Below are 13,766 nucleotides of genomic sequence, written 5' to 3'. Positions count from 1 at the left end.
GGAGTAAATCATCTGTAAGCAACAAACAAAGAAAATAAAATATCGTAAGTAAAGAGTAGGAAATATGGAAACAAGGCTGTGGAGTAAATCATCTGTAAGCAACAAACAAAGATAATAAAATATCGTAAGTAAAGAGTAGGAAATATGGAAACAAGGCTGCGAAGTAAACCACCTGTAAACAAAAAACAAAGGTAATAAAATATCGTAAGTAAAGAGTAGGAAATATGGAAACAAGGCTGCGAAGTAAACCACCTGTAAACAAAAAAAAAAGAGAATAAAATATCGTAAGTAAAGAGTAGGAAATATGGAAACAAGGATGTGAAGTAAATCATCTGTAAACAAAAAACAAAGAAAATAAAATATCGTAAGTAAAGAGTAGGAAATATGGAAACACGGCTGTGAAGTAAACCATCTGTAAACAAACAACAAAGAGAATAAAATATCGTAAGTAGAGAGTAGGAAATATGGAAACAAGGCTGTGAAGTAAACCACCTGTAAACAAAAACAAAGAGATAAAAATATCGTAAGTGAAAATTTAATTTTCTCATTCTTGTGACTATTTTTTATTTCTTTAGAAATTTTCTAATTCTGTAAAATTATAATATACCAAATCATTAAAACACGTTAAAGACTCTCTTGAGGCTTATAGCACTAAAATTCGAGATTCGATTTCCAAGGCGAACACAACGTAGATAGCACATTGTGTATTTTTGCATCTAAATAAACACATTTGATAATTATGAAGCTTTAGAATTAAAAACACTTAAGTATTGATTGAGTAACTGATGGTATAATAAGAAATTATATGAAATTAGCTTTTGTTGCTAATGAAGAGCCATTGATTAAACAGAGTCTCGCACAAGGAATATTTACCGTTGCTTCAAAGATACAGCCGAATGAAAGGCGAGTGTAGATTGGTCTTCACAAGGAAAAGAGAGATACTATACTTCCTTCAGTGGAACATATTTATTACATCATGATGATTTATTATAACCAAGCCCCATTTAATCTTTAGCTATTTCAGTGATACTTACCTTGCCAGTCCATTTCACTCCTTTCCAGATACAGAAATAACAAATGACCCAAGCGACTGCTAACGTTATGGCCAGCTGCCACCGAATATTACCAGGTTCGTCTAACCCACTGGTTATCTGTAACACATTTCGCCTGGAAAGAACGATAGTTTCTAGTTAAACAACATCGACGAAATAACCGTTTTAGGTTTAACACGAGAATTAAAATGCAGCATTTAAATCTATCGTGTTTTTTCTTATTTATTTATTTATTCATATTAGCATATTGTTTCATCTCAAGAAGGTACTTTCAGACACCTTCCTTTCTTGATTTTTAAATCGATTAGTTCAACAAACTTATACCACAAAAAACCCGGTTGTATTTTTGTCTCACCAGTAACATTCAGAACTTGGTTATAACACCTTTTTATTTTGATATATATATATATTTAAGCAGAATAATTTGGTCAAACATTGGCTAATACAGAATTAGGTTATGTACGTTTATATACGTATATTTATATCTTAATTTGGTTATTCATTCTGACCCAAAAAAGTGCAAATGAAAATGAATAATATCATTCGTTGAGAACGAAAATGGATTTCAATTTTATTTCTGTTCTTGGAGCTTGAAATATTTTCCCCAAGTTACCGAATCTTGTCAATAAAAACAGTCACGGAACTTGAAATTAGTCGAATACGTTAGTTAAACCTCAAACCAGCTACTGTTTTAACAGTTTCATGGAACATCTCTGAAATTCTATTACTTATACTTATAGCCAATTATTATGAAATATGGAATATAATTTAAAATATTTCTGTAATAAGCACACATAGTCAGTATATAATGATGTATATAAGCACACATAGTCGGTACATAATGATGTATATAACCACACATAGTGATACATATAGATATACAAAACCACACATGATGAGCACATAATTATACATATAAGAACATACACTGAGTACATAATTATACATATAAGAACATACACTGAGTACATAATTATACATATAAGAACATACACTGAGTACATAATTATACATATAAGAACATACACTGAGTACATAATTATACATATAAGAACATACACTGAGTACATAATTATACATATAAGAACATACATTGAGTACATAATTACATATATAAGAACATACATTGAGTACATAATTATACATATAATAACATACATTGAGTACATAATTATACATATAAGAACATACATTGAGTACATAATTATACATATAAGAACATACATTGAGTACATAATAATATGTGTAATCACACAATACTCAATACACACTCCATTATACTGCTCATCTTGCTGCTAAAAAGCTCCATTATCTTCATCAATCGCTTAGAATTACTTAAGACTAATTTAAGCAGAAGCACTAAAAATTACACATAAGTCATAATTTTTATACACATAAACATAAAATCAATGTTTGTTTTGTTCTGTTACAGTTTCTAAATATATTTTTCAATATTACAAAATATACTGGACGTACGTTTACATTCAAAAACAAAACTGAGGTGTTTTGGATTCAGAGTTTTAGAATATTGAAAGGTGACTTAAATATCATTTGTAGTTTAACCAATGGATAAAAAGTTTGACTCGTGTGTGAACGTTTCGGAATGTACATATTCCATCTTCATCAAGCTATATTGAACAATGTAAAATATTAGTTACAAAAATTTCTAAAGTTCTAACGTTTTATAAAGAGTAATTAAAATACAGAGAAAAAGGATGAAGTCAATTAAAAACAAAAACAAAAAGATAGGATGGTGGCAACAGTTGTAACAATATTATACAAGTTATTCAAAAACAGGCTTAATTATAGCGAAGTTGTGTTTTTTTTTGTTTTTTTAAGTTGGGGTTCATTTATGTGGGATAAACTTTCTTTATTTTACCTTGTTCAATATAGCTTGCTGAAGATGGAAAACGTAAATTAACCATTTTCATGCTTCAAAAGTCATAAGACCAGTGTTTAACCCAAGTTTCCTATGGTACAAGCACAATTTAACCCTCAGCTACCCATCTATCGCTGTATAAAGTGGGATAAAGTGTATTGTTCAAGAACATAACAACACCTTGCCGGTAAGTCTTTGAACCAGCAACTTCTCGACAATGAGTCCAAAGCACTATCCAATAGACTATTTTGTCCGCATAATTTGTAGTGAATGTTAAACTTTAATCATTTTCCAAAATACAATATTGTTGTAGCTCTGGATATTTGTGAGAGTTATCTTAGATTATTTGGTAAAAGTATAGCAAATTCCAATTGACGTAACGATAAGGTACTAATTTATTTCTTTAATAACGTCTGCTACAGGCTACATTCACCGGTAGGCCTAACTTCACAAACGTTTCAAAAAAAAAATTTCGTCACTAATCCATTGCTAACAAACACGCTGACTGACTTACTGTTTAGCATAAAACTAAATCACTGTCGAACTCACTAACTGACTAAACTGAATAACTCATTACCTAACACTAAATTGTATCATTATTTAACACTGAGGTGTATAACTTACTAACTGATTCATTCACTGATTCTGGTATTTATTATACAATATAGTTTTATATGTAACACAGGAAGCTTCCAGATTCTACCAGGCCTTAACTTACAGGGTATTTCTAGATTGTGCGTCATCATGATGTTATGAGATGCTTCCTCTATCAAACAAGCATATAAATTAAAGTATTAAAAATATAGTGTACAATAACATTGTACTACTTTTAAAACCTTAAACAGTTTTCAGAAGTTCATAATACTGTTGTGTTACAATACTCACTCCCAGTATTCCTTCACTGTGCTTTTGAAAATAGTATGATCTGAAAAGTTGAAGGCGCAGATTGGAGGATCTAACCTTATGTTACCGGTGCAGTTAGGAGTCACCATTTCATCATATTCAGACCTACAAAAAATCGAGTTCCACCAATTGTCACATGTCCGCCAGGGAATGTCGATGTCAAGAGAGGACACGATGTAATAGATGGCCCATGCCAATACCACAATGTAGTAACAGTTTAACCAGAAGGCCATAACCGCTGCAGCATAGCCCACACCTAAATACATTTCAAAGTAAGAATTAATTTCAAGGGACTGAAAATATCTGCTCATAAAAAACCATTATCCACGCGCATGTTGAAGAACATTAGGTAATACTTCAATTGCTTATGTAAAAGTTTTTTGTTTCTTTGGTAGAAGAACGCTCATAAGGAGCACGTGCGATTTATAATAAGTGTCTAGGCTGTTAATTACAAACTGTAATTTTGAAAGTAACAAATAACAAATACCCATTTCATTTTGAGATATCGTCTCATTTATTTGATAGTTTACTAACCACCACTGTTACTTCTAATTGCATCAAACACTCCATTATTACTAAAGGCTTTAAACCTAATCACCTTAGCTCTCTGGTTAAATATTCCCAGTTTCCTTATATGTTAGCCAGAGATGTAGAAACTAATCAAGTTTGTTAGTAAATTGTCGCTGTTTATCTTCATCATTAACACCTAACAAGTTTTCTCGGCAGTTGAAGGTTGATCTCCAGCTGATTGAAAAAGAAGTTTTAGTTCAACGTTGTCTTCAATTCAGTAGAAACTTTTTGAAACATTAGGACGAAAATCCTTTGTATCAGGCAGATATTCGCATTCTCTCCTAAAATATGTTCTCTGTGAATTTACTACATCATGATGAATTATTATGTTCAATATGAATACGCTACACTTCGTAATTTGTAGGTGTTTTTATGATCATTTTAAGGAAATTATATGTTAAAACTATATACAACCTTGAGTATAAACGTGTTTTTGGCTACATATTTTATTAGAAGTAGTTATGTATATTTAAGTCATGTAGCCCTTAGCAGTATTAAATATTTTCTTAAATAGCAATGTACAGAATTGAAACACTCTTTGTATAATTATATAGTAGCATCTACTAATATTACACACTACATCTTACAATGTGGTTGTTAAAAACACTGATCTGTCTAATACCGTAGGGTCGTAGTATTTTTAAAACACACTGCACTAGACCTAGGCAACCAAAGGTTTAGCTGAATATTTTTCTCGCTGTTTTATGTAAGCTATTCTTATCTTCATGATTTAATACGTTTTTACCATCATATTAATGTAAGGTTAGTTTCTCCTAGGAAACTGTAAGTAGTTTGAATTTTGCTTCACATTTTTGTCAGTCAGAACTTTCATCCTTTGTATATATATATTAAGCTAAGTTAAGCAAATTTGATATAATTGAAAGTAGGAAAATACACGTGGTATGAACTTAAAAAACGCTTTAATAATACTGAGATACAAAATATTTCATGCTTTAGGAGGAAAAAAAAAACGTTTCAAATGTTTAACGTCCACTTCAAAGCAAAGCTTTGAAATTCATGCATGCTAAAGATAGACCAATGATATTGAATAGTTCATTAAGTCTAGACCAATGACACTGGTTAGTACATCAAAAGTCTGATATTTCAACACTACATCAATATTTTCGTAAATGATGTCACATGATTTCTTAAATTATTTGTTACACAATTACCAGCCATCGGTCTTCGCATACGTATGTCGTCGTGATATTGCACGTTAAACCACGCCGAGAGAGATAAAATTTAATTTCTATATTTATGATATTCGTATTTCTATATTTCTGTATATCTGTATATCTTAGATTTAGCATGTCATCCTTCTTTTCCCCCCACTTTTCTGTATGGTCACCGTACATTAAATTCTGTTTTTTGCTTCCGTTATTGCTTTACACGCAATAGATATTTAAAAGAAAAACGTAAACAGTTTTCATCTCTGTATTTTAAAATAAACAACTGTTCCGACAGCCACTGAAGAAAAACTACACTAAGTGTAGTGTTATTGAGAACTGAACATCTGTTCTGAGACGATTAAGAAGTAACAACGTTTTCAACTTAAGGAGGAAACGAGTCGAAAATAGAAATCAATATGAAATCTGGTATGTTTCTTTTCGACAAGCCTAAATTTCGCGGGTGACTTCTATTTCTGTTTAATACAGACGACATTCACTAATAAATATACACTACATTTGAGTACATATGTACTAATTGTGTGTTAGTCAGGAAGTAAAAGTAATTTCAAAGGATAAAAGTTTTTTTAGGACTCAAAGCTTTGCCTAAAGATTTTTTTTCAACTACACAATTATATTTTAACTTCATCATTTTTTAACACATGACGCTTTCTTGCACCTCACATATATAGGCCTAGTAACAAATGATCTAAAAAAGGAAGAATATTCTAGTAAATACATTTATTTATCAACTCTGGAATGGAATTTTATAATCTTCATTTTTGTTTTCAAACATTTATCCAATTGAACTTAATTATATAGGGGAATATTTTTTACAGGTGTACAATTTGTGATCAACTGTACACTAAAAAAATCACTGCTTGACATTCTTTGTTACTTCTAAATAATATAGCGAAAACAAAAAATAAACGAATTTGTAAATAGATAAAACTATTTATTAATGAGTCCCTAATGGAATGGAAAAGTAATACAGGACTTATATTTTTCTTAAACCAATGGTATGAAAATACAAACACTTTCATTAACTCACCTTTAAATATAGGACATATTTTCCAGACCCCTAGTCCGCCAACACTTAAGAACTGTCCCAGGGAAGTTTCCAGGAAAAATGTAGGAATCCCAGCAAAAAGTAAGGTCAGTAGGTATGGCACCAAGAATGCACCTAAAACGTGTTTGTAAAAGAAGACATAACTTTATGAAACAAATGTCGTGTAAATCAAAATTGCACAGAGCTTCTTTGTACTCAGTTCTAAAATTGCAATCTTGTGTTCAACTAAGTTATGTCAGGTCAATTTCCTGATTTAATTACAATATATACTTTCTTCTTGCGGTAGGTGTAAATGAATCTCAATTTATTTATGAGATTTAGTTATTAGGCTTAACTTCAATACCTTTATATAATCCACATTAACGTTGAAGTTTTAAATGGTTTGGTTTGTTTGGAATTTCACGCAAGGCTACACGAGGGCTATCTGCGCTATATATTTCTAATTTAGCAGTGATAGACCAGAGAGAAGGTAGCTAGTTAACACCACCCACTGCCAACTGGTGGACTACTCTTTTACCAAATAATAGTAAGATTGACCGTCACATTATAACTCCCCCATGTCTGAAAGGGCGAGCATGTTCAGTGCGACGGGAATTCGAATCTGCAGATTGTGAGTCGAGCGCCCTCGTCACCAGACCATGTCAAGTCTTTGAAGTTTTAAAAAACAGACCTGATTTTTTTGGAAGAATTAACTTTTTTGTTGCCTATTAATACAAATCTTGATTGAACACTTCTTTTAGCTCAAAACTTCATTAATTTAACGTTTTAAAGGACAGTGACGATAGTTTCACTAATTCAGTATGATGTCCAAACATCACAAGCCCCAAAAGCAAGAGGAGACAGTTTTCAAAAACTCCAAGTGGTTCAGCGGTAAGTCTGGAGACTTGTAACGCTAAGATGCTGGTTTTGATACCCGTGGTGAGCACATCACCGAAAGCTAATTGTTCAGCTTTGCGCTTAGCAACAAACAAAAAACAAATAAATAGTCTGAAAAACATACTATTAATTAGCCTTCGTAAGGTTGTAATGCTTTTGAACTTATTATTAATTTGATAAAAAGTACTGTACCACATAAGCTATGTATCATTAGCGTACGAAAAATTTGCAATGAATCGTCATGTTTAGAAGGGATAAAGTATTAACATGCAAATTTGAAGTTCATTTTGTTTGTGTAACTGTTTAAAACTTTTGAGCCAAAGAGAAAAAAACATTCTATGGCATTGTAAGGAAACCTTAAGTAACTTTAATGGTTCATTTACATCATAATCGTAGAAGCACCATTATTTTAAAAACTGCTGTTCGTGACAGCCGTTTTGGTGATAATTCACTGGTCAGACTGAAGATGGCGCTGTTTAGCGAGTTATGTTCCCTGTTGGAGACGTCACGCTATTCAAGATATTAGCTCTTTACCCACTTTTAGCAGATGTAGTGTAGTTGACATATTATTATAGATTTATTACTCACAAGTTATAAATGACTAAAGAGAGAATGAGCAAAACTAAATTCTCCATTTACATGCTTCTTCGTAAATTATTAGATATTTTGTTCACTTACTATAAAAATATTTGAATATTTCTCAAAGGTGTGGATAACAGTTTCTGATACATTGGTAGCTATCGTTGCTATGCTGACAAATTAGGTCTATATGGTGTGTTCATACAAAAAGCTTGTAACTTTTAATAAACAACTCAGTTCGAATGCTGTTTACATTTAGCGATTCATTTGTTATTTATTTCTATCTTTACGTGCATTGTTTAAGCAATATATTAATTTATTTTTTATTCTATTTCGCCTTAACCATTTTTTAAAAGTATATAGTTTACCACTGCAATGTTCATTTTGAAGGCTGCACAAGCTGCTCCGTTTTGTTTAAGGAAAAAAAAAACATGTTAGAAGAAGTTGTCACATTCCAAAGATAAGAAATAGAACATGTCACTAAACAACAAAGATAATAAATAGAACACGTCACTAAACACCAAAGATAATAAATAGAACACGTCACTAAACACCAAAGGTAAGAAAATACAACATATTAGTAAACGCCAAAGATAAGAAATAGAACATGTCACTAAACATCAAAGATAAGAAATAGAACATGTTACTCAATATCAAAGATAAGAAATAGAAGACGTCACAGATGCGACTTGTGATTGCAAGTTTTCTAGCTGCGACTGCGGTTATATTGTAAAAATGGTGGTGACAGTGATTAGGTCAACAGCTGTGTTCCAGGTCGATTCCATTACAAACAAAAGGAATAATGTTTGTGTGTCATATAAAGAAAATAAGACCCAGTGTTGAAATTTATAGGCCTAATAAGTGTGACAAATAAATAAATAAATTACGGCATTCTATATTCATTTAGCAGTTTATATATTCTTCCCCTCTGTATATACATGTACATATATAGTTTGTTGTGGTGTTTAAAAACACATGAACCACATCATCTCGCCACAATAAGAACGCAAATCGTAGTAAATAACAAGTTTCAGAATAATTATTTTATGTATTAGCGAAAAACGCAAATGATATAAGAAAAACTTGATCAATAAAAATGAATTATCTAATAATTTTCATCTTGAGAAGTTTGTACTTTTACATGGCGTTTCTTTTCGTCTAACAAGACCATTTCTTTTTTTTTTTTTTTTAGTAAATCAAGCTTTTTATGGAAAAAAGTCAGGAGAAACCTTTACTATCTCTGTGGATACCTAACAACCCATGTGTTAATATAAAACCTAAAAAATTACTACTGCTTGATACGTTTCAAGTATTAATATGAATTGTTGCATATGATTTAAACTATACAGTGAAAGTTCGTTAACACGTAAATCCTAGTAGAATATGTTTACTTCAGCGCAAAATCGGATATATTGGTTGCGTTTGTCGTGGGAATCGAACCCGAGTTGTAGGGTTATAAACCCCTCAAAGTTATCGGTGAGCCAAAACTGAACTTCTGCTCGTAAATTTAAGGTGAGAATTAATGATTTTTTTATTTAAAACAAACAAAAGAGAAAATGTGTTTTCACTATTGAGGAGAAAATATTTGAAACATTTTGTTTCAGTAACAATCTGTATTAAATATATATATATAAATATAAATCTGACGAAACTAAAACCGTCCAAGGTTAATTAAGTTATCTCTATTTCTTCTTTAAAACAAACAAAAGAGAAAATGTGTTTTTACTATTGAGGAGAAAATATTTGAAACATTTTGTTTCAGTAACAATCTGTATTAAATATATATATAAATATAAATCTGACGAAACTAAAACCGTCCAAGGTTAATTAAGTTATCTCTATTTCTTCTTTAAAACAAACAAAAGAGAAAATGTGTTTTACTATTGAGGAGAAATATTTGAAACATTTTGTTTCAGTAACAATCTGTATTAAATATATATATAAATATAAATCTGACGAAACTAAAACCGTCCAAGGTTAATTAAGTTATCTCTATTTGCTCCAAGTGATTCGTGAGTGATTTTAATTTAGAGGGGGATGACGTTATGTTTGCTACAAAATATAATGATTGGCTTGAATAACGTGAAATTTCAATCTCGATCCTCAAAGCTTACAATATATATATATATAATATTTCAGCCCTTACTTTTACTTGATACAGCTATGAGTTTTGATCGAATATGGTAAGTATTTTTAACGGCCCGGCATGGCCAAGTGGTTAGGGCACTCGACTCGTAATCCCCTTCACACCAAACATGCCAACCTCCGCCTTTGCCTGGTCCTAAGTCCAGGATGAGAAAGGGGGAGGATTGGGTGCGGGCCTAGCAACTCCACCCCGTAAAAACTAACCTGCTACAAGTAACTGCAACAACACCTTCCGTTGGCGAGGTGTTGTTGCGGCCCTATGCTCCACTGGGAGTTTGCAGGACTATAAAAAAAAATATTTTTAACAAGTCTTTAAACTGGAAAATTTATGTCATAGATACTAAGTGTTATTTTGATATATCTTGGGGATATATTTATATTCAAATGTTTCCATGGTTTTACGTATGGTTATAAGTAACTATGTTTTGACTGTTTGTGTCCCATGAACCTGTTATCTTGACTTTTAATAAAATACGAATTATTTATTTAATATTTTGGAATTTCATGTTTTGAATTCATACTTCCTTAATATTAGCCCTCCCCCTCCCTCCCTCCTCACGGAGGCTTGCTGATTCATTAACGTATTAAAGATTTTCACATAATTGTACCGTTTATGACCATGAAGTTCACTTTTTACTCTGAGTGGCTCTGCGGTAAGTCTTCGGCTTCTAACGCTAAAAATCGGGTTTCGATACCCACGGTGGACCAATAGCCCATTGTGTAGTTTTGTGCTTAACAACAAACATACAAATCTTAATATTTCTATTCAACACATCTAAAAACAATAATATGCAAACGTTTTAGAACATAAGTAAAATTTGCATGTACAATATGTTAAAGAAGAAACTAGGATCATGTATTTTTTATTGGTTTTCGGACATCCTCCAGCTTATATGCACTTACAAGGAACGAGAATAATAAACACACTTTACGTGAGTGTGATAACTCGCTTCTGTTTTGTTTTTTTTTGCATTGCTTTATTGGGCTGGGCGTGGTCTAGCTGTCGGCGTTTTGCTCTCCCTGGATTAAAAGATCCAAGGTTCGAAGCGTGATGGTACAGAACACGTCCTGCACTTTCAGCTGTGAGTGCGTTATAAAAACGAAAGTTATTCGATTCACAGAACTTAAAAACAATCCTTGTGGTGGCGGGTGCTCATAGCCGGCTGACTTTCCTCTGGTGACTAGTTCATAATTAGGGCCTTCTTGACTCAATGGTTAAGCATTCGATTCTCAGACGAACTGTCCGAGGTTCGAGTCCCGTCAGAGATGTTATTGGTCAACTGTGCTTGGAGAATCTAATCCACTAGAAGATGTCTGTTCAAGTAGTCCCCTGACTCTTCTCTTGTTCTGTCTGAAGCCGTAAAGAAACAGCCTTCTAAGGGTGACCTTGTGTTAACGGCATGATTTAGATTTTATACTTAAATTCTAGGGGGTCTCTGACGTGGCCGATTAGAACGCGTATGCATTTAGTGCCGTGTAGTGTCCATTCAGAATTAAGTTGCTTGGTAGATAGAATTTCTCGATTATATTCAAATCTTCTTTTGTCACTATTTAATTCCTCCCCGGTGGGACAGCGGTAAGTCTACGGATTTAGAACGCCATAATAAGGGGTTCGATTTTCCTCAGCTGGACACAGCAGATGGCCCGAAGTGACTTTGTTATAAAAACACACACATATCACTATTTAAAAGAAAACAAACTGCGCATCTTCCTTTGTCGCCCACCCCGGTGGAATAACGGTAACTTTGAATACTCTGAAGTGCGAGGCTCGATTCCCTGCGGTGGAGAGAGAGAGTAAATAGTTCATCTTGTAGCTTTGAGTAAAGAAAAAAAAGAATCATCTTTAGAAGAAGAAACTTTGTCCACTACTGTTTCTTTTTCAAGAACTTGTGAAAAAGTCAATTATTCGATTCGAATGAATGAAATCCCGAAGTTCGTGAAAAACGATCTTTATATCACATGGAAAATCTTTATTCGTGAATTATTTCAGTTGTAGTCATCTCTGAAGAAATGTAGTACTAAAATTGTAATACTACTTCGTTATAAAAGAAGGCAGATCAAATCCGAACGACAGGGCAACTGTATCGTCAATTTTAGGTACTGTTCTCCAGGTTAAGGTTAGATTTAAGTAGAACAGTAATTCGTTCGTTGTTTGGTGAATTGAATTTATTCAGCATTTTTATAATCTTACCTACATATAGGATCATAAATCATCTCGCTCTATAACTTAGAATCATTCCTAACTTGCTGTTTTATTAATTCATTTATGCATTCCATAACTATTGTCGTGTATATAAATATAAGATTATTTTATCCAAAAACTTCGAACGCATAAGTTTCTTGATCATTTTCCTTTCTGTTTCTAACATGTTTCGTCGCTTGTCATATTTTGATTAATTACACCGAACAACAGTAACTCTTACTTATTTCTAAGTTTCTGTAACACGTGGACGTGTTTCTGATTGGCTGTCATAATTCGAGGTTAATTCGTTCAAGAACCTCATGCGAATCACTGAGGCGGTGATGGTAGATGTCCGATGTTTTTTGACTTTAAGCCATTAAGCATTACCTGTTATTGAAAAGGAACTTTATAATGCGTTGCTTCCCTTTGATAGCATATGAAGATAAAAAAAAATGTTATATGACTTATATTCAGCTCAAACGAGCAAGCATCAAAGAGCAAGCTACAATGAACATGAGTGAATCAGTATCCTGCACACTAGTAAGGGAAATCGATGCGTCCTCTCAGACCATTTCCAGAGCGGAAGCAGTCTCAGCTACATTGAACAAAAAACAAAAGTGTGAATGAGAATCACTTGGCCATTGAAGGTAGTCGCTTGGAAACCATACCTAGCGGCAAGTTTTCTTAGAGAACTTTTAACAGCGCAAAACTTGTTTTTTTTATTTTACCTTGGAATACAATAACAACACTTATGAATAAAAAATGTTAATTACGTAATTGGGAGAGATTAAAATCCAAATAAATATATTTAGCTTTTTTTCTAGTATTTGATATATTTTAATCTAATTTGCTGTTAAATAAAGAGATAATATATCCTTCAAATCAATCCTGAAATCCCTGGATCGATATAATTCCATCATATTATATTGTTAATGCACAAAAACAAACATAGTATGTTTCAGACACGCATACATACAGGGTAACAGAAGCATACACTTAGTCAACAATTTCTATGTTGTTTGTTAATATATCTCACATCTTTGTAACAACAAAACAAACGGTATGTTTCAGACACACATACACACATGGTAACAGAAGCATACACTTAGTGAGTGCCGGATTTAGACTTGGTGAGACCCTAAGCTATATAAAGCTTGGAAGCCCCTCGTTAAAAAGTTACACCAGAAGGTCTCACAAAGGTGCGTACTAAAACAGGACCTTGGGTCGCCCTAAAAAAAATTAATATATATATATGACTTTTAATTATTTATTAGCAAGATATTTAAAGTGAAAAATACAAATTATTTTCAAATGAATGCATTTACTGATTACATATTTATCATTT

General features: G+C 32.4%; 1 protein-coding gene across 1 annotated transcript in view; it reads right to left on the bottom strand.

The window, feature by feature from the left end:
• The window catches only part of LOC106478520 (sodium- and chloride-dependent GABA transporter 1-like), a 65,728-nt gene that overhangs the window by 16,455 nt on the left and 35,507 nt on the right, over positions 1-13,766 (bottom strand). The window contains exons 3-6 of the mRNA XM_022382419.1: positions 6,622-6,753; positions 3,817-4,090; positions 1,035-1,167; positions 181-252 (exon numbers count right to left, since the gene is read on the bottom strand). Of these exons, the coding sequence (XP_022238127.1) occupies positions 181-252; positions 1,035-1,167; positions 3,817-4,090; positions 6,622-6,753 (611 nt within the window). The remainder of the gene's footprint in view (positions 1-180; positions 253-1,034; positions 1,168-3,816; positions 4,091-6,621; positions 6,754-13,766) is intronic.

Source organism: Limulus polyphemus, unplaced genomic scaffold (assembly GCF_000517525.1).
Source record: "Limulus polyphemus unplaced genomic scaffold, Limulus_polyphemus-2.1.2 Scaffold11, whole genome shotgun sequence".
Classification (NCBI taxonomy): domain Eukaryota; kingdom Metazoa; phylum Arthropoda; class Merostomata; order Xiphosura; family Limulidae; genus Limulus; species Limulus polyphemus.
Note: the sequence above shows the minus strand (reverse complement) of the source record. Positions and strands in the feature narration are given on the sequence as shown.